General features: G+C 54.4%; 5 protein-coding genes across 7 annotated transcripts in view; 3 read left to right on the top strand and 2 right to left on the bottom strand.

The window, feature by feature from the left end:
- LOC117645827 (insulin-like growth factor-binding protein complex acid labile subunit) overlaps positions 1-1,838 on the bottom strand; it is a 34,683-nt gene extending 32,845 nt beyond the window's left edge. The window contains exon 1 of the mRNA XM_034386276.1: positions 1,577-1,838. The gene's annotated coding sequence lies outside the window, so the exon portion shown is untranslated. The remainder of the gene's footprint in view (positions 1-1,576) is intronic.
- A 1,054-nt stretch (positions 1,839-2,892) lies between these two features.
- LOC117646098 (small integral membrane protein 14) lies at positions 2,893-7,938 on the bottom strand. 3 transcript variants are annotated; one of them, XM_034386798.1, is made up of 5 exons: positions 7,912-7,938; positions 6,037-6,132; positions 5,910-5,958; positions 5,660-5,811; positions 2,893-5,567 (listed from the first exon to the last, which is right to left on the bottom strand). In XM_034386798.1, exons 1-5 carry the CDS (start codon positions 7,921-7,923, stop codon positions 5,532-5,534), a joined length of 345 nt encoding a protein of 114 aa, XP_034242689.1. In that variant the 5' UTR covers positions 7,924-7,938; the 3' UTR covers positions 2,893-5,531. The 3 variants fall into 3 exon arrangements, with proteins under 3 accessions (XP_034242689.1, XP_034242690.1, XP_034242692.1); XM_034386799.1 differs by lacking the exon at positions 7,912-7,938 and adding an exon at positions 6,826-6,972 and having other exon boundaries at positions 5,489-5,567; XM_034386801.1 differs by lacking the exon at positions 7,912-7,938 and adding an exon at positions 6,774-6,826 and having other exon boundaries at positions 5,489-5,567.
- LOC117646097 lies at positions 7,385-8,399 on the top strand. Its single transcript, XM_034386797.1, has 2 exons — positions 7,385-7,659; positions 7,929-8,399. Exons 1-2 carry the CDS (start codon positions 7,471-7,473, stop codon positions 8,097-8,099), a joined length of 360 nt encoding a protein of 119 aa, XP_034242688.1. The 5' UTR covers positions 7,385-7,470; the 3' UTR covers positions 8,100-8,399.
- An 875-nt stretch (positions 8,400-9,274) lies between these two features.
- Positions 9,275-12,325, top strand: LOC117646305 (cilia- and flagella-associated protein 251-like). Its single transcript, XM_034387166.1, has 10 exons — positions 9,275-9,461; positions 9,565-9,693; positions 9,900-10,005; positions 10,313-10,455; positions 10,613-10,764; positions 11,117-11,304; positions 11,384-11,510; positions 11,591-11,890; positions 11,975-12,066; positions 12,202-12,325. The coding sequence occupies exons 1-8, from the start codon at positions 9,275-9,277 to the stop codon at positions 11,726-11,728; spliced, it is 1,170 nt and encodes a 389-aa protein (XP_034243057.1). The 3' UTR covers positions 11,729-11,890; positions 11,975-12,066; positions 12,202-12,325.
- The window catches only part of LOC117646304 (cilia- and flagella-associated protein 251-like), a 59,773-nt gene continuing 54,962 nt past the window's right edge, over positions 12,299-17,109 (top strand). The window contains exons 1-3 of the mRNA XM_034387164.1: positions 12,299-12,439; positions 12,602-12,803; positions 12,887-13,038. Coding sequence (XP_034243055.1) covers positions 12,299-12,439; positions 12,602-12,803; positions 12,887-13,038 — 495 coding nt within the window. The remainder of the gene's footprint in view (positions 12,440-12,601; positions 12,804-12,886; positions 13,039-17,109) is intronic.

Here is a 17,109-nt window from a genome sequence, read left to right as displayed (position 1 = left end):
AGTGGAGGCTCTCCAGGGGGAGTCTCTCCAGTGGAGGCTCTACAGCCGCAGCCACCGCTGAGACTCCAGGACTCCAGCCGCGCCGGTTGCTCCGGTGGACTGTACCTGGCACGGCACGGCACGGCCCACCGAGGTCACGCTTCACTTGCCTGCACTGCAGGGCCTGCAGGATGTCACATGCCGCACACTACCTGTCACGCCCGTGGACACGCGGCGCTCCTCGGCGAGGACGCGGCGACGTGCGGCGGACGCGCGGGGAGGAGAGAGATTCGACAGGGAAAACGGGGAAATTTCCCGCCGCAGCACAGGCTTGGCTGGCTTCACCCGTCCGTCCACGCTCGCGGTTTGATAAGTTATGACACCGGTGGCAAACATCGGCTGCTCACACACACATTGACTTGCACACACACGCGTGCGCCGTGCGGTGCGATCGGGTGTCGCGGATGATTTATGCACCCGCCCAGGAAGGGGTTGCCAATCTCCAGTAGCCCATCTACCCTCTCTCTCTCGCACTGGCACACTGTGGCACACACACGACGCACACGACGGCGCGGGCGGCGCACAGCGGAGCCAAGAGGACATCACGGACAAGTCGCACGCGGAGTCCTTCAACCCCTTCAGCCCCCTCCCCCTCCCCCTCCCCCTCCGCCCAGCCCTGGTTGGCGCGTCCAGATGGTGTCGACAGAGACAGCCTTCCGAAGCAACACCGCCACCGCGCCGGATGATCGCCAGAAAAAACAAATGGCGAATTGGAAGCCTCGCGCCTCGGCAAGCAAAACAAGGCGGCTGGGATGCGGGGCGGTGTTTTCGCTCCGTCTGCGCCGACAGGACCGAACCTGTCAGCCGCGCCGCGCCGTGCCGCGCCCAGCCGCGCGGCGCAAAATCGCCAAAAAGGAAGCCCTGGCGCAGTGCTTGTCGCCCTCCCGGGGGTCATTACCTCGAGTGGGAGGCGCACGGGGTGCGACGGGGTGCCCCACGGGGTGCCCCAGGAGAGAGGCACATTGACACACATTCGACGCCCCTGGGGCACCGCGCTGGGGCGCGACGGGAGTCCTTGTTCGGGCGGGACGAACAGCGGACCCGATTTCATCCCTCCGCCTCTCTCGCACCCATACGGCACGCCCCGTGAGTGCGAGAGAGACAGAGCGACGAAAACGACTCTCGGAATGAGCCGCTACAGTGGCGCGGCGCATGCCATCAGATCAAGAAGGCCGTCGAGATTACTGGGGGTGGCACGGCACTGCCGGCGGGGAAAGCCACGCGCCACTGGCGGCACGGCGATGAGTCACGGGGTCATTTGCATCCCCGGCGACCCCATCAAGAGCGTCCCTATCGTGGACCGGCATCGACGGCCACCCCGGCGCGCGGTGCACAGTGGGCCAGAAGGCCGGTGGAGGTGATCTAAACTCGAGACGCGTTTTGAGCTCCAGAGTCGCTTAACAGGACTCGAACTGAACGTGTGACCCCACCAATGGATTGCTCTCCGAACGAGGAGTCCATTGGTGGGGTCACACGTTCGGTTCGAGTACCATTTAGCGACTCTGGAGCTCAAAACGCGCGTCCTTCAGGTGCGTACCTTTGCTGGTGCTGAGGCTGGGGCTGGGGCGAAGGGTATTCCATAGGTCCACCACACTAACACACACGCACTACTCACTCACACAGACGCGTCAACTTTCACAAGCGGATATATACGACGCGATAGAGATTCGCGATCGACGTGCGACACGACGCGAGCGACCCTCTGGCGTTCACAGGGACGCGACACGTCGGGAGGGCGGCTGCTTAGAGACTGCTTGCTGGCTGAGCGGAGCGAGGGGCGGGCAGGGCAGCCGGCCGAACCGAACCGAACTCAGCGTCCCGCGCGCGCCGCCGGGCTTCGGCACGACTCGGCTCCGCCCGGCTCGGCTGAGCTCGGCTCCGCTCGGCTCCGCTCGGCTCCGCTCGGCTCGCGCGCGGCGGAAACAGCCGAAGTGCGTCCAGGGTGCGCGCGAAGCCAGCAAAGCAAAGCGCAGTCGCTGGACCACGCGACTCGCGTTCAAAATCCGCGATCTACGCGGTTCTCCGTCCTTGTTCGTTGTTGTAGAAAAGCCGCGTGGGACGAAGAAGGACCAGGAAGGACGTCTCGGGAACTGCACACCGATGAGGAAGGCGACACGGCAAGCTCATGGTAGAGGGCAGCACCGGGATACGCGCCACGATTTAGCCAGGGGAGCCCCTAGGAGTCTGCCAATTTCGCCCATAACTTCTTTGTCATGCAAGATAGACCCGTAGTGTAAGCGAGCCGATTGTAGGCAACGCTGCTAGCTTCCCAATAAGCTAGTTTTCATACATGTGCGATAATTGCAGTGAGAGCTATAAGTCAAAAACAGCATCCGTGCCGGCTGCCGCCTGGCTGCTAGTGGCGTATATCCCAGTGGCGCCCCTAGCGGCGAACGTCTGCAGTCGCCTTCCCTATTCCGGGAGTCGTTTCTCATCGCTCTGTCTCTCTCGCACCGACACGGGAAGCTCCATGAGTGCGACAGAGACAGAGCAACGAAGTTGCCTCTCGGAATCAGGCTGCTGGGGGGGGGGGGGGGCAGCTGGGGGTTGGTTCAACGTCCTCAGGTCGGTACCGACCTCCACCTCCGCCCCACTACACTAGAGGCCCCACCAACCCCGCCTTGCCCTGCCTCAACCAGCCTCAGCACGGTAACACGGTGGCTTCGCGCTGCGGGGTGGGAGGGGGAGGGGCGGTTTGGGAAGAAGGGGGAGGTCAAGTAGTCGTTGCCACGAAAATCGAATGGAACGAACATTCTAGGATTCATTCTTTTTCTTCGTGCCCCTCTAGACTGACTGCAGTAGACCGTAGATGCTGTTCACATTTGGGACACTGTGAAAGAATAATACATTTCATTACACAAGACCAGCTATTTATTTATTCACTTTGTAAATAATACACAGCCAGTGAGTGAACTCACTCCAAGTAACAAGGTCTTTTTCAGAGAAGTGGTGGTGTTGAGTACACTTGTACAAACAACTCAGTGAATTTTAAAATATTTACATATGATCAACAATAATAATATACATGAATTATGCATTCATTACAAGTATAATAACAGCATAAAATCTTCTTCGATAGCTGTGGAATCCAGTGATAGGTCGTGGACACCTTTCACTAAAACCTTGCTGAGAGTTTTAAACAAATCTGTCATTGTTCACAAAGGAACGACAGTTCAGTTCCAGGATGGATCAGAATTAACCACAGTAGTGCCTCAAAATGAATTATTTAACAAATTTATTATGCTGTGATGTTCTCATACTGCAATCTTAATATCAACAAATCAATCACATTTAGACATATCTAAACAACAGTTAAGAAAACCACCCTTCACGAACACCAACAATATTTACAAAAACAGAAAACAAAATTATAATATCACAATGAGTGCCGTTGCAAGTTACAGGATGACACATTTAGATAGTCTTCATAATCTGAACAAGAGAAAATTAAACAGCAAAGTAAAATGTCTTTCAATGTATAAACAGGGAGAACAAAAATGAGAATACTGGAAGACAGTTCTTCAAGCAGAAAGAAAAACAGCGGTAAAAAAGTGAAATAAATAATGAACCAGATGTAAGAAGGCACACTTCTTACAGAAATACTCTTGAGCATCCTGTTGTGTCTAATATCATCCATGGTTGTGGAGAATGACACTCCAAGATTTGGAAACTGTATAATACTGATGAATTTAGTAGACAGACAGACAAGACACAAATGAAGATACACCTTGTAACCAGTTTCTCTGAAGTTTTGAATTTCATTAATTGTTAATTACCATTGCAGCACAAATATCTATTTCGGTAACCATCATGGGCCGTTCTAACTTGCACATATCCCCATTAAGTGAGATATGCCCCATTAGAATTCTCTACCAAAGAACAGCATCTAATCTTCCTTGAGTCATAATTTGAAGAAAGATTGAGAGACATCACATAATTATGGGGTTTATCAAAAGAACAACTGACTGATCAGAGGTTACTTTGCAATGTATCACAGTGATTTCAATTAACGTGTACAAAGGTAAGCTTTCAACTTAAAATTTGAGAATGTAGACTCTGTGGCGAATAAAAACAAAACACTGGTTGTAATACAAAACATGCAAATAAAAGAGCACATTAACATTTCTAATGATAATGATGGAATGCCATAAGAATTATCCAGGTCCCATATGACATGTAAGGCCCTTAGGATAACTGATCAGTGCTAAGCACACACATTATGAAATACTACAGCATTTATGTCCAGAGTGGAAAATGTAAAGCAGGAACACTCACAGAAGAATTGTTAGCACCTGCAGCACTGTACATTAAAACATAAGAATCGCATGTTATGCATGTATGTTATTTAAACGAATATCAACATTTAGGGGAACAAAAGCCTCTTAGCAGGAAATACATAAATCAAAACTAAGAAGAAAAAAGAACTTAATATTCTTGAAAATTGACCTTGCTGACCCAGTCATTCAGCAGAGAGAGCTTGTCAACTACAGGCAACAAACTCAGAACTACAATCCACTAAAAAGACGAAGAAAGAAGCGATAAATCGAACACAATATCAGCTGAACTATGAACTCAAGTGACAAAGCAAAGTAATAGAATACCAAACAGATGCTATGTTGTGCAATTTTGAAAGTAACCTAGGTTCAAACGTCACAATTCATGTGCATGAGCAGCTTGAACAGCTTAGTAAGTCAAAAAATGCATCCAATCAACACACAAACAGAAAAATTCCAAATAAAATGTCAAAGCAGGAAATAATTCAATCCCATAATAAAAATCCAAAAACCAAAACATTTTATGAACATAGAGTAGAAACTTATAAAGAAAAAACTAAGGTAAGAATAAAACATTGAAACTATAATTGCTCTGTAACCACTGTAGCCTCGCATCTTTCTTTTCAAATTATAACACATTCATTAAAACATATTTAAGCATGGTAAGTGCAATCCTTTGATATAAAAGTCTGACCTCATTATTGGTCACTCTCCATCACACCACAGTGAATGCATATTATTGCACTCTCTGTGGACATACCAAAATGGGTCATCTTGACTCCGGAAAGCATGGGACTCACATACTCTGTGTTACAAAACCTTTTTTAACCCCCACACAATTTTTTTTAGCCTTTTTTGTTTTAAATAATGAAAAATAAATTTCTAAACAAACATGTTTAGGTTGATCAAAATATCATTATTATTATTTTTATGTTTCCTGGAAAGGAGAACTGTAATTACCAGCCAAGATTGTCTTGAGATCACTTGGAGTGAACCAAAAACAGTGCAGTGGAAAATGTCAAAACACCTCAGCAGGTGCAATTCATGTGATGTAGAACCAAACCAAGTACCCCAATAATACTCTTAAGAGGAAAGAAATGCCATTTAAAATGATACCCCTAAAAATTACTATTTTAAAAATACTTATTTTTAGATATTATTGATAGGATTTTTAGTTTTCATGAGGCTTTCATATTGGAAATCAAGAGTTGTTGTAGATTAGTTGGCCATAGGTGGGGGTGGTCCACTTGATCCCTGGAAAAGTAAATGTTAATTAGAAAAATCTTAATGATGGGCTTCAGATTAGTTGAAAATGAAAAGAAAAAGATAAAAGACAGGATACTTACGGGTCCATTATTGTTGTCAGCTGGCTTGGTGTCTGGGTTATTGCGGAGTGCTCTGGGTCGCAAGAGAAAGAGTCCAATAGCAACAGCAAACCACACCATCATCATCAACATAGCCCCTCCATCAGATGATTGCTGACCAGGCAGAGCTGGAACTTGATGATTTAACAGAAAAAGAAATGCAAGGTTTTCAGATTAGTTGGCATTTATATGCAACACTAGCCTTAACAAAGAAGTTATAATTGAACCTTACATTCATCAACACAGTCTATATCTGTGCAGTGTGTTTGTGACTGACGAAGCTGGAATTGTTCAAAATGACTATTAGAACATCGGCGATTGTAACTTTAGATTCATTGCACAGCATGTCCCAAGCTTACGAAAGAGAGAAGGCGGCGCATGGCCATTTCCCGTGGCCAGATGCATTCGCAGGGATCCATTCCGTCATCTGCCATTTTGTTGATGTATTTATAAGTCTGCAATCAGAAAATACAAATGTTTCTAAGCCCTGCGAAAACCCTGCGAAAAAATAATGAAGAGCATACAAAGGCGATGCAACATATAGAACATGTATTAGGAAGTCTGACAGTAAAGTGACAGTGAGACTTTGATGCTTAACTTTCAGGGACCAACGTCAAGAAGTGTACCATCAAAGTACGAAGGTAGCTCAGCCTTGAAAGACTCGAAAACTTATAACCTACAATTACTTTTTACATGAAATACTTTTCGAATGAAAACAACTTAGACAAGTGAGGAAAAACAGAAATACTGCTGAACTCCAGGAAAGTAATGATGTACATTGTTTGTTTACAACACATTTATCCAGGTGCAAAATCTGTTCAATTACTGGAGGTTATTACAGAAATTTAGGTAATCTGAAACTAACTGAGGAAACTTAAAGGGCGAAATAAAAACAGGCAGCATTAAACATAAATTAAAGACAGTCTTCATATACCCCAGAATGAAAACAGTTATTTGTTTACAAATAAAATGAGCAGACAGCTGAGTCTCTGCTATGTCAAATGTGAAGTCTACAGCGCAAACAAACTCAGAGGAAAGCTTGTTTCCCACAACAGCTATTTCCAAACAATAAAAAATGTTCGAAAGAACCACATACGGACGGATTTAGTGGATTTCTTGATCGAACGTTAAAAATATGACCTCATTACCTTCTAGACACCACGTAAACGTAACTAAAGTACAGTCCCAGCCCACACAGCTGACAACTTCGTTGTGCAAAACCGATTGGGCGAAAACCGACCAATAGAATTATTCCACAACCAAAAATAATCGCAAATCATGGATACGATAGGCGTTTGGTGGCAGAGAAGAAGAACTTGGGTATCCAATACACCCGGAAACAATTTATTTGGAGATATTTGGATCTAAGACGCAGAAAATGGAATGTTTGGGTGTCTTGGCTGACTGTACTGGCCTCATCACTATTTTGGGCGACTGTACAGGAAGATCAAACTGGCCGTGGATGCATTTCGCGGGCACTTGTCGGTTATTGAAGGTGATTGACAGATATGTCGGTTATTGAAGGTGATTGACAGATATTCATCGAGTTGATTTGCTGTGCGACTTTAAAATTTGAGATAGGTCAAAATGGAGCGCACTTCAGCGCACTCTTGAGTGCGAGTACAGTCGAGTCAGTCGAGTCGAGTTATCGCTTGGCAACACTGCCACCCACGTGGCCGTGGCTGGTGGAGGCGCCAACTTTCGTCCACTTTCGCCTACGGTCGCAGTTCGGAACCAGAGCAAACCTACTAAGTTGAAAACATTGCTGCGCTTAAATCACCGGGGCCGTTCGAATGGCTGTCCCTAATCCGCTGTCCAACGAGCACCTCGGACCGGGAAATGAAGCACCAGCCGCCAACCCTTCATTCCAACGATCGAGCAGCAGAAATCGAATATCTGACGAACAGATCCACTCCTCGGCATGCGGCAGTGCCATCGAAATCAACTACGACGAAGAAAGCCGCCCCGCAGTCAATCCGTTTGTATGGAGAAGAACGGTGGAGGCGGTCAAAACTCCAGACGCGTTTTGAGCTCCAGAGTCGCTAAATGAGACTTGGACCGAACATGTGACCCCACCAATGGATTCCTCGTTCGGAGAGCAATCCATTGGTGGAGTCACACGTTCAGTTCGAGTCCTGTTTAGTAACTCTGGAGCTCAAAACGCGTCTAGAATTTTGGCCGCCTCCACCGGTCTTCTGACCCACGACTGTGACCGACACGTGGGTGAACCTGACCGTGTGGTGCATTGCAGAACCTAGAGTGGGCGTTTGGAAGTCGACCCGGAGGACAAGTGCTGAACTTATCCCACGATGGACAAGGACTGGTGGCGTATTGCAACGCCCACGCCGTCGTGCTGTACGACTACAAGGCCCACGCCCAACGTCTCTTGCTGGGGCATGTAAGTACAGTACTTTCGGACTAGCTGTCTACGTGCTCAAAGAATACGAAACGCTCACCGTGACGTCATTTGATGTCAATATGCTAAATTTCGTCAAACAATCATTATTTTTAGGTCATTATTTTGACTTCCTTTGACTGCCCTGTGAGTGTTATGTGTTCCTTGAGCGGGATCGGCTAAACCTCCACTAGTAGTTTCTGAACATAGTCGCCGTTTGGGACAGAGAAATGCCGTGACATCCATGGCCATCGACGCAAGTGGCAGTTGGCTGGTGTCAGCGGACGGCGGAGTCATACAGGAGCCGAGCTGTGTCATTTTGTGGAATCTGATAGACGTGTAAGTTGGGTAGGGTGGTTCCACCAGTGTACACGACATGTCAATGGATGCCCCCGTTGCCCAGGTCGCTGCAGCGGGTGCTGCCGGGCCGGCCGCCCGAGCAGGGCTACCTGCTGGTGGCCATGAGCCCCGACGCGCAGCTGGTGGCCGCGGTGGCGGCGGGTCCCCGTCGACTAGTGTCGCTGTGGCGTTGCGCCGACGACGTGGGTTCGCGGCCCGACGCCGTGCTGGAGCTGCCGCAGTCGCTGGGCGCCGCCAACGCCATCACCTTCAACCAGGACGACCCCAGCCTGCTGATGGTGACGTGCACCAGGAACGTGGCCTTCTTGTCGTGGGCGTCCGGCAGCGGCGGCCTGCAGCTGCACGTCGGCCAGCTCATCACCCGGTGCCCCGGCAAGCTGCTGGCCTCCGTCTACCAGCGCGGCACCCCCAACGCCATCACCGTGTCCGCCAAAGGCTTCGTCATCTTGTGGATGGACCCGCCAGTGTACACGCCCAACGCCAAGGTCAGCCGCAAGGTGTACTGCATCGAGAAGGACGGCCTCACCACCGTCGCCGAAGTGGACGGGTAGGAGACTTCATTGTCCTTCCTTGACCACGCACAGTGGGCCAGAAGACCGGTGGAGGCGGCCACAATCATGAAGGCGTTTTGAGCTCCAGAGTCGCTAAATGGGGCTAGAATGGAACGTGTGACCCCCACTTATGGATTGCTCTCCGAACGAGGAATCCATTGGCAGAGTCACACGTTCGGTTCTAGTCCCATTTAGCGACTCTGGAGCTCAAACCGCGTCTAGAGTTTTGGCCGCCGGTCTTGGCCCACTGCGCCACGCCGCTCTGGTGCTTCAAGATGACCTGTTTTCAGCATGGTGGTCATCGGCACCACGCGCGGGCACATCCGCTTCTACGACCAGGACATGTGCCTGCTGCACTGGTACCAGCAGTCCGAGCTGGACGCCATCACGAGCCTGAGCTTCAGCGTGGACGCCGCCACGGCCGTCGCCGCCAAGGCCTCCGCGTCCTGGGCGGCCAGCAGGACGTCCTTCCCGACAGGTGAGCGAGGCCTTCCCCGTGCACGGCGTGCTCGGGGCGGTGGTCGCTTTGCTGGTGGCGACTCTCGGAATGTGGTGGTGACGGTGGCGGTGTCTCACCCCAGCGCGGCACAGCGTTGACGCGGAGCAGCGCGCCGTGCAGCAGCGGATGGACTTATCGCGGATGATTAGCGGGCCGCTGCCGCGAGGCCACGACGCCGAGGGCGCGTTCCAGGCGCGCGACCTGATCGTGAGTGAGTGGGACCAGCGGACCTCCCCAGCCTCCGCAGTCGCATGCTTCTTTGCCGTCCGAACCCCCCGGTTACCATCCGCATCACGGCGTAGAATGATTCCGAGAGTCGTTTTCGTGCTGTCTGTGCGTCTCTTGAGGGCCACGAAAGCGATTCTCGGAATCAGTCTGCAGAGCCGTCTCCAGCTCCATCACTCTGCATGCCCGCAGGCACGGATGCGGGTCGCATGGTCCTCGTGTCCTTCGCGAGCGAACGCTGCGTGGTGCTGCACGACTACCAGGTCCCCATCACCGCCATCCAGACCCACACCGACAAGTGAGCAGCCGCACCCTCGTTAGGAGAGCAATCCTTCGGTGGGGTCACACGTTCGGTTCGAGTCCCATTTAGCGACTCTGGAGCTCAAAACGCGTCCGGGATGTTGACCGCCTCCACCGGTCTTCTGGCTCACTGCGTTTCGGCGGCGGCTATACCCCGCGCGGCGGGACAGGGCGCCGCGCAGGCGGGCAGCACAGCGCGCCTGCCTGCCGGATGGGCTGCCTACCTCCCCGGCGGCTGCAACGCTCTCGCTTTTAAGGGCTGCTTGTTGAAAGTCCTTCTTTAACCTTTAATCCTCTGCCTCCAGGCCGCAGCTGCTGATCGGCAGGGCCGACGGGTCCATCTCGCTCATCGACTACGAGAAGAAGGAGGTGATGATGACCTACGCGTTCGAGTGCAAGCCTGGAGCCGAGCCGGTGGCGGTCACGTCGCTCAAGTATTCGCCCAATGGTAAAACCTTTATCAATGCCCTTATCAGAAAAGTAGCCAGAGAAATAACTTCGCACCAAGCGCACGCTGGGAACATTTCAAACTGGTTTGCGGGTTAGGTTCACTCACGTCGAGAGGGACTCACCTGCTCGTTTCCCAGCTGGTTTGTGACTTTGAGGTGCGGTACTGGCGTGCGGCCGCGCCAACGGGACGCTGTACCTGCTGCACCCCGTGCTGCTGCAGCCCATCGTGCCCCAGCCGTTCCAGAAGACCCGCCACGCCGTCCGGCACCTCTGCTTCTCGCCCGACAACATGTTCATGGCACACTGCGTGAGTCCCTGGAGTCGATACTCCATCCGCGGCGCGCCGCTACCCCGCGCCGCGCGGCGCAGGGGGTAGCGCCGAGTGCCGGGTCCGTGAGGACGGGGTCCTTGGCCAGGAGGGACACTGCGCAGTGATCCAGAAAACCGGAGGGGGCGGTCAAAATCCCGAACGCATTTTGAATCGAACGTGTGACCCCACCAATGGATTCCTTGTTCAATGAGTAATCCATTGGTGGGGTCACACGCTCTGTTCGAGTCCTGTTTAGCGACTCTGGAGCTCAAAACGCGTCTAGAACTTTGGCCGCCTCCACCGGTCTTCTGGCCCACTGCGCGCTGCTTCTATAGTTCGCGGTGTGCAGGACAGCGCCAACTTCGTGTCGGCGTACCGCTGCCACAACGCCGCCAAGGGCCGCTGGGTGTACCTGGGCAAGCAGCAGCTCCACGGCCTGGCCGTGCGCTGCCTGCTCTTCGGGCCGCAGCCCTTCGACGCGCCGCTCTTCTCGCTCGGCGAGGACCTCCTGCTGGTGGAGTACGACGTGGCGCACAGGCGAGTCGCGGCGCGGCGGGTTCGAGTCCCGGTCGCGGCGATCCTTTGGGGGCGCTAAAAGGGGATTCTCTCTGGACAGCATGAACAACACGCTGGTCGTCCACCGGATGGACCCGGTGGAGCAGTCGGGGGTTCCCTCGCACATGACGTGGTGCCCGGGCCGGGAGGAGGGCGACGACTTGACGCTGCTCATCGCCACGTCTGAGGTACTGCCCGGGTTCGAACACTGGGGGTTCCAACACACATTCGCAACTTGGACCTTCTTACGGATCTGTTTTGTTGCCAGTACAAGTACAAACTGGTGGACCTCAAGTCGCGGAGCCTGTGCGGAACGTACCAGGGCCCGCGCCTCCGCACCCCCGTCTGCACCATCAAGGTGGACGCGGTTCCAGCAGCCGGAGGACACTGCACTGCAGGAAGTTGAGCTTGATCGCGTTACCTGGCGTTCCCCCAGACGGTGGGCGGGGCTGCGGCCAAGCCCCCCGCCACCGCCGTGTACGCCACGCAGCGCCACATGGGCCTGCAGAGCCTGCCCCCGGACGGCAACCCCTACACCAACCTCGCCATGATCGTCCACCCCGTCAAGGTGACCGATGCGGAGCGGCGCGCGTTCGAACCGCCGTCGACGCCCCTCGAACTGCCTGGCTAGTTGAACCCTCTGTCGTTGCAGATCATGAACTTCATCACCTCGTCGTGCGAGCAGTACGTGTTCTCGTGCGGCGAGCAGGACCACAGCGTCTTCATGTGGCAGATCAACCCGGAGTGAGTGTGCGTCCGGGCCGCCACCAGGACGCCGTCGACGACGACGGCTTTCGGCGCTCTGTCTTTGTCGCACTCATGGGGTGTCCCGCTAGGGTGCGAGAGAGACAGAGCAACAGGCAGTGCTGGCGTGCGCAGGGCGGTGGAGGCCATCCACGCCGAGGGCGACGAGACCGGGCTGGAGCCGTGGCTGCTGGCGCTGCACGGCGGCCGCGACGGCTGGCTCTTCAAGGCGATGCAGGACATGTTCTGCTTCGCGCAGCTGCTGCACCAGGGCACCTTCAGCACCGAGCCCAGGCTCATCGGGGACCGGCTGGCCGTCTGCGAGGTCCCCGACGTGCTGCGCGCGCTGGGCTACTTTCCCTCGCAGTTCGAGGTGCGGACGGTGTAGACTTTAGGCCAGAGCGACGGCGGCACAGTGCGCCAGAAGACCGGGGCAAGCGGCCAAAACACTAGACACGTTTTGTGTCCAGAGTCGCTAAGAAGGACTCTGACCGAACGTGTGACCCCACCAATGGAAAACTTTATTGACTTGCAGATCAACACGATGGTGCGAGAGGTGCTGCGGAGCGGCGACACCATCAGCTCGTCGGAGCTGGTCAAGATGCTGGTCAACTACAAGCCGTCGTACGGCGTGTCGCTGGACCAGCTCCGCGAGGCCTTCAGCGTGTTCGGCTTCCCGTCCGGAAACGACATCGTCATGTCCAAGGAGAAGTTCCTCTCCGTGCTGCTAGACAAAGGTGAGGGAGGCTGCAGGCTGATTCCGAGAGTCGTCGTCGTCGCTCTGTCGCTCTGACGATGTGATTTGGGCGGCGCGCGCCAGGCGAGGCCATGGACCTGGACGAGGCCCTGGACGTGCTGCGGATGCTGCTCAAGGGCGAGGCCGCGTTCGACGCCGAGGCCGAGGGCCTGTACGGCCACCTGCTGATGGACGAGGCTGCACGCAGGGAGAAGCTCTTCTACTTCCTGCCAGAGGTAAACAAGTCCACTTTCATCCACCGCGGGCCAAAATTTGCACCTCCCCGTCGTCCACGTCCGTTCACAGACCATCACGTTCAACTACCTGGTGGAGGCGATCCTGGGCGTGAGCAAGCAGGACGCGAAGCAGCCGGAAGAATCACGTCAAAAATAAAAGCTGTCGCGGGATTCGAACCCGCGTCTCGGGGAGTCGCGGACTCCGGATGCGTTGACGACGGGTAGCCGCAGGGGGTTGGCGTGGGTGGACGCTGGGGGACGGGGCGGGGGAGGGTCGGCACGGAAGAGTCGCCGCTATGTGGGGCACTGGAAGGCAGAGCCTGACAGCAGCGCGGGCGGACCGGGATGTAGAGCATATCAACATCAACATCTATTGATGCTGGCTAAGCAGCATTACGCCCCAAGACGGCCGAGCATTGTTTGTCGACTTTCGATCAAGGAAGGTCAACAAGAGCCGCGTGTACCGTGCAGCCGGGATGCAGCCGTGCACACACCGCGCGCCTGCACTGCAATGCCCTGTTGGCTTGTTTGGCGTGGATTCGCAATTAGGCGGGAAAAAGCAGGAAAAAGGCCGCGGCCGGCCGGCACACTGTGGGTCAGAAGACCGGCGCCGGCGGCCAAACCTCCGGATGCGTTACTTGAGACCTAGAGTCGCTAAATGGGACTCGAATCAAACGTGTGACCTCACCAATGGATTCCTCGTTCGGAGAGCAATCCATTGGTGGGGTCACACGTTCGGTCCGAGTCCCATTTAGCGACTCTGGAGCTCAAAACGCGTCCGGGATTCGGTCGGACCGCCTCCACCGGTCCTCTGCTCCACTGTGCGGCAGTACCCGTCGGCTGGCGCGCTCTGGCGGCGGCCGCGAGAACCACGTCGATCACGGCGTGATGGCCGCGCCGCCGTCTGCCTCCTTCCTTTTATTTTCCCTTCTCTTTTTACGGAGCGCAGCTGGGCGTCCAGAAACTATGGGGGATGCTAATGCCCCATTAATCTGCATGATTTGACCCCCGTGTTTCTTTGAATATGAAAATTTGCCGTGCTCGCTTTTGACAGGACATTGTTGGGGCGCTCTTCTCAATAAATCAATCCGGCTGCTGCCCGCGCCGCCGCGCCGTGGGCAGCAGGCTGAATCCGGGACGCTCTTTCTCTCTCGAACCCTTACCGAACGCCCCACGAGTGCGAGAGAGGCAGAGTGCGACGAAAGCACGCTTCGGAACTTAGCAGACTGGTCGAAGCGCTGCTTCTTCATGGAAAATAACGAAACGATGTATAACGCGGCCGCGACGGCTGCACTGTCGGCTGCCGGTGTGGGCTGGCTGGCTGGCTGGCTGGCTGGGCTAGTGGCTGGAAATTGGGCGGTAAACAGGGCATCGGGTGTTTTGGCCGCGTTCTGTCATCATTAGCGGGCCGGCGATTTATGCCTTCCGTTGAACAGCAGCAGACTGATTCCGAGAGTCGTTTTCGTCGCTCTGCCTCTCTCGAACCTATACGGGGCGCCCCATGAGTGCGAGAGAGACAGAGCGACGAAAACGACTCTCGGAATCAGTCTGCTGCAGGTTGGCTCGGCTGGGGCTCAGTCTTGTGGCGGGCGCAGGGCGTAGGGCACTGGACCTGTGCGGCCGACTCAAAGGGCCGAATAAGGAAGTGGGCAAGAGCCCCCCCGGGCCTCGGCCTCCGACCCTGCGGCCCCGCCGGCACCTCCAGCGATAACTCGAGACCTGGCCGGTCCTTTGACGGCCGCTGGACTATGCCGGCCTGCGAAGCCGGAGAGAGGGAGAGAGAAGGGGAGAGAGAGGAACAACGGTATGGAAATAAAAGTTTCACAATTTTGCGAAACGGTTCGAAGCTTATTAGCCGAGCGGGCCGAGCGCGGCTGCGGGGCTCGGCATTGTCCAAATCGTGACTCGGGCCCCTCTTTCCCGGACTTCGGGGAATCAATTTCATCTTTGAATAACAGAGGTGAATCATATTCGCTTGTTGGCCGTACTGGGAAATAATTTGAATTATACTGCACGAACTGCTTGTCGTTCGGGCCGGCCAGGCCTTTCGTGAGCGGTCTCCGCCAGGCTCGCTGACGGCGTGGACGGCGTGGACGGCGAGCTAGGTGCTTTCTGATCGCTTCTGACCATCGCGGACCGCGGCATAGCGAGCTGCTGCAGTGCAGTGCCGGGCCGGGGGCACGACCGCCGGAGAAGTACAATCTGTCGACGGATTCGCCGAATACTGTTTTTTCAGTGTGGTGGTAGTGACCGCCTCCGGGGAGGTTGGCACACCTGTCTGTCAACGACGGCGGCGGGGCAGCGCGCGGAATCGAACACAGATCAATGCGGGCAGTTCGATTTAACTCGCGGGCCACGTTTTGTATAGTGTCGTGGAACAAAAGGCACGGGCCCCTCTCTGTGGGGGATAATATCGGTGCGATCCGAAGGCGCATCACGAAGCTTGCGGTTTCTCCGCGGCAACATAACGTCCTCGTGCCTCAACTATACCACCCGGTTGTTGTTGTTGTTGTTGTTGTTGTTGTTGTTGTTGTTGTTGTTGTTGTCGGAACGCGGCAACGCCCGCTCCACGAACGCAGTCTTTATGGCAGGTGCCGGTGCGATGTTGCGATCGCGTTCTCGCGCCATTATCTAGTCGCAGGTGCGGCACTGCCAGGCACTATGCGGGACTGAAGGCTAGACCGGGGCTGCGGCCAGGGCGGCCAGGGCGGGCACGCGCGCCAAAGAAAGCACCAGGTTGGCCACCACAACAATGTTATTAAGTTAAACGAAAATATCGCCCGGGGCCGCGCACTGTGGGGCCCGCACGTCGGGCCTCCGAGCGTGCTCCCGCGTACTGGGAGCCCAGGGTTTGCCAAATTTTGGCAGGCTGGGGAGTATTTCAGGACCAGGCTTGCCAATTTTTGACACTCAAAACGGTTTGCCAATTTTGTGACCTTGCCACCGGCGTTGAAAAGCGACCCAGCGAGCGCCACCTGCCGGGCCGCGCGGCCGAAGCGAAACTAAACAGTGGCGCCGCCATTGTCTCCGCTTTGCATTGTAGGCACCTGAATGCAGGTGAATGACCAAATCGGGCCGTCTGGCGTGTCTGGCGAGTCGACCTCCAGACACTTTGTTCGGCATAATAACAGGCTGGACCCGGAGCCTTATCAGACGGGGGCCCCACATGGGGCGGCGGGGGGGCCGGCCGGCGAAGGCCGTATTACGCCTCACCCGCCGGTCTCGCGAAAAGCGACTCATTTTTCACCCGTTGATTGGCTTTGAGTGATTGTCCGTCACCAACAAGGTGGGCAGCCGTGGCGGTGCCTGGGCCTCGGCCTGGGCCGACAAGCGTGGCAGAGAGGATTAGATTAATGCGTCTCGGATGAGTGACTCTTCTCAACAGCAGTGTCAACTTCAACTTGGGCGGCGCGTCGGCTATCCGGGAGCGACGGACGCCCAGAACGCGGAGAATGCCCGAGAAACAGAATGAATTCAGAAACACCGGGGAAACGAATTAAAAATGGGGGTGAACAGTGGACCGGTGGAGGCAGCCAAAACTCGAGACGCGTTTTGAGCTCCAGAAATGAACGTGTGACCCCACTAATGGATTGCTCTCTGAACGAGGAATCTATTGGTGGGGTCACACGTTTGGTTCGAGTTGAGCGACTCTGGACAAGGGGTACCCAACTCAAGATAATCATTGCACGTCTAGTTGGTAATCAGTGAAATAATCAACATCATCCAACGAAATGACAATCATACTTTCGGAGATTCAATCACTTTTGACCATTTTTGCGAGACAACTGCTCCCAAACTATCAGCGGTCAAAGCCTTCCCGAGGCGGGGCATGAAAGAGTAGGGTCTTCAGCATAGTAAGGCGTCGAGGGAGGCCTTTGACCGCAACTAAATTGGATGCAGTGACCGCTCAAAGTCAGCAAAAACGGTGATTTTATGAAATTCATTCACTTTTTGACCATTTTTGCGAGACCACTGCTCCGAAACTATCTGCGGTCAAAGCCTTCCCGAGGCGGGGCATGAAAGAGTAGGGTCTTCAGAATAGTAAGGCGTCGAGGGAGGCCTTTGACCGCA

This window comes from Thrips palmi, unplaced genomic scaffold (genome assembly GCF_012932325.1).
Source record: "Thrips palmi isolate BJ-2018 unplaced genomic scaffold, TpBJ-2018v1 HiC_scaffold_19, whole genome shotgun sequence".
Taxonomy (NCBI): Eukaryota; Metazoa; Arthropoda; class Insecta; order Thysanoptera; family Thripidae; genus Thrips; species Thrips palmi.
The sequence above is the reverse complement of the archived record's forward strand: the minus strand, read 5'-3'. Positions and strand labels throughout refer to the sequence as shown.

What these genes read in the sequence shown, in the direction of transcription:
- LOC117646097 (XM_034386797.1), top strand. Translation starts at nt 7,471, where the DNA reads ATGGCTGTCCCTAATCCGCTGTCCAACGAGCACCTCGGACCGGGAAAT. An exon ending in GCCCCGCAGTCAATCCGTTT is followed by an intron (nt 7,660 to 7,928) that starts GTATGGAGAAGA and finishes GGTGCATTGCAG; the next exon opens with AACCTAGAGTGGGCGTTTGG.
- LOC117646098 (XM_034386798.1), bottom strand. An exon ending in TATAGACTGTGTTGATGAAT is followed by an intron (nt 5,812 to 5,909) that starts GTAAGGTTCAAT and finishes TAAATCATCAAG; the next exon opens with TTCCAGCTCTGCCTGGTCAG. An exon ending in CTGACAACAATAATGGACCC is followed by an intron (nt 5,568 to 5,659) that starts GTAAGTATCCTG and finishes TTACTTTTCCAG; the next exon opens with GGATCAAGTGGACCACCCCC.
- LOC117646305 (XM_034387166.1), top strand. Translation starts at nt 9,275, where the DNA reads ATGGTGGTCATCGGCACCACGCGCGGGCACATCCGCTTCTACGACCAG. An exon ending in ATCCAGACCCACACCGACAA is followed by an intron (nt 10,006 to 10,312) that starts GTGAGCAGCCGC and finishes CTCTGCCTCCAG; the next exon opens with GCCGCAGCTGCTGATCGGCA. An exon ending in GAGTACGACGTGGCGCACAG is followed by an intron (nt 11,305 to 11,383) that starts GCGAGTCGCGGC and finishes CTCTCTGGACAG; the next exon opens with CATGAACAACACGCTGGTCG.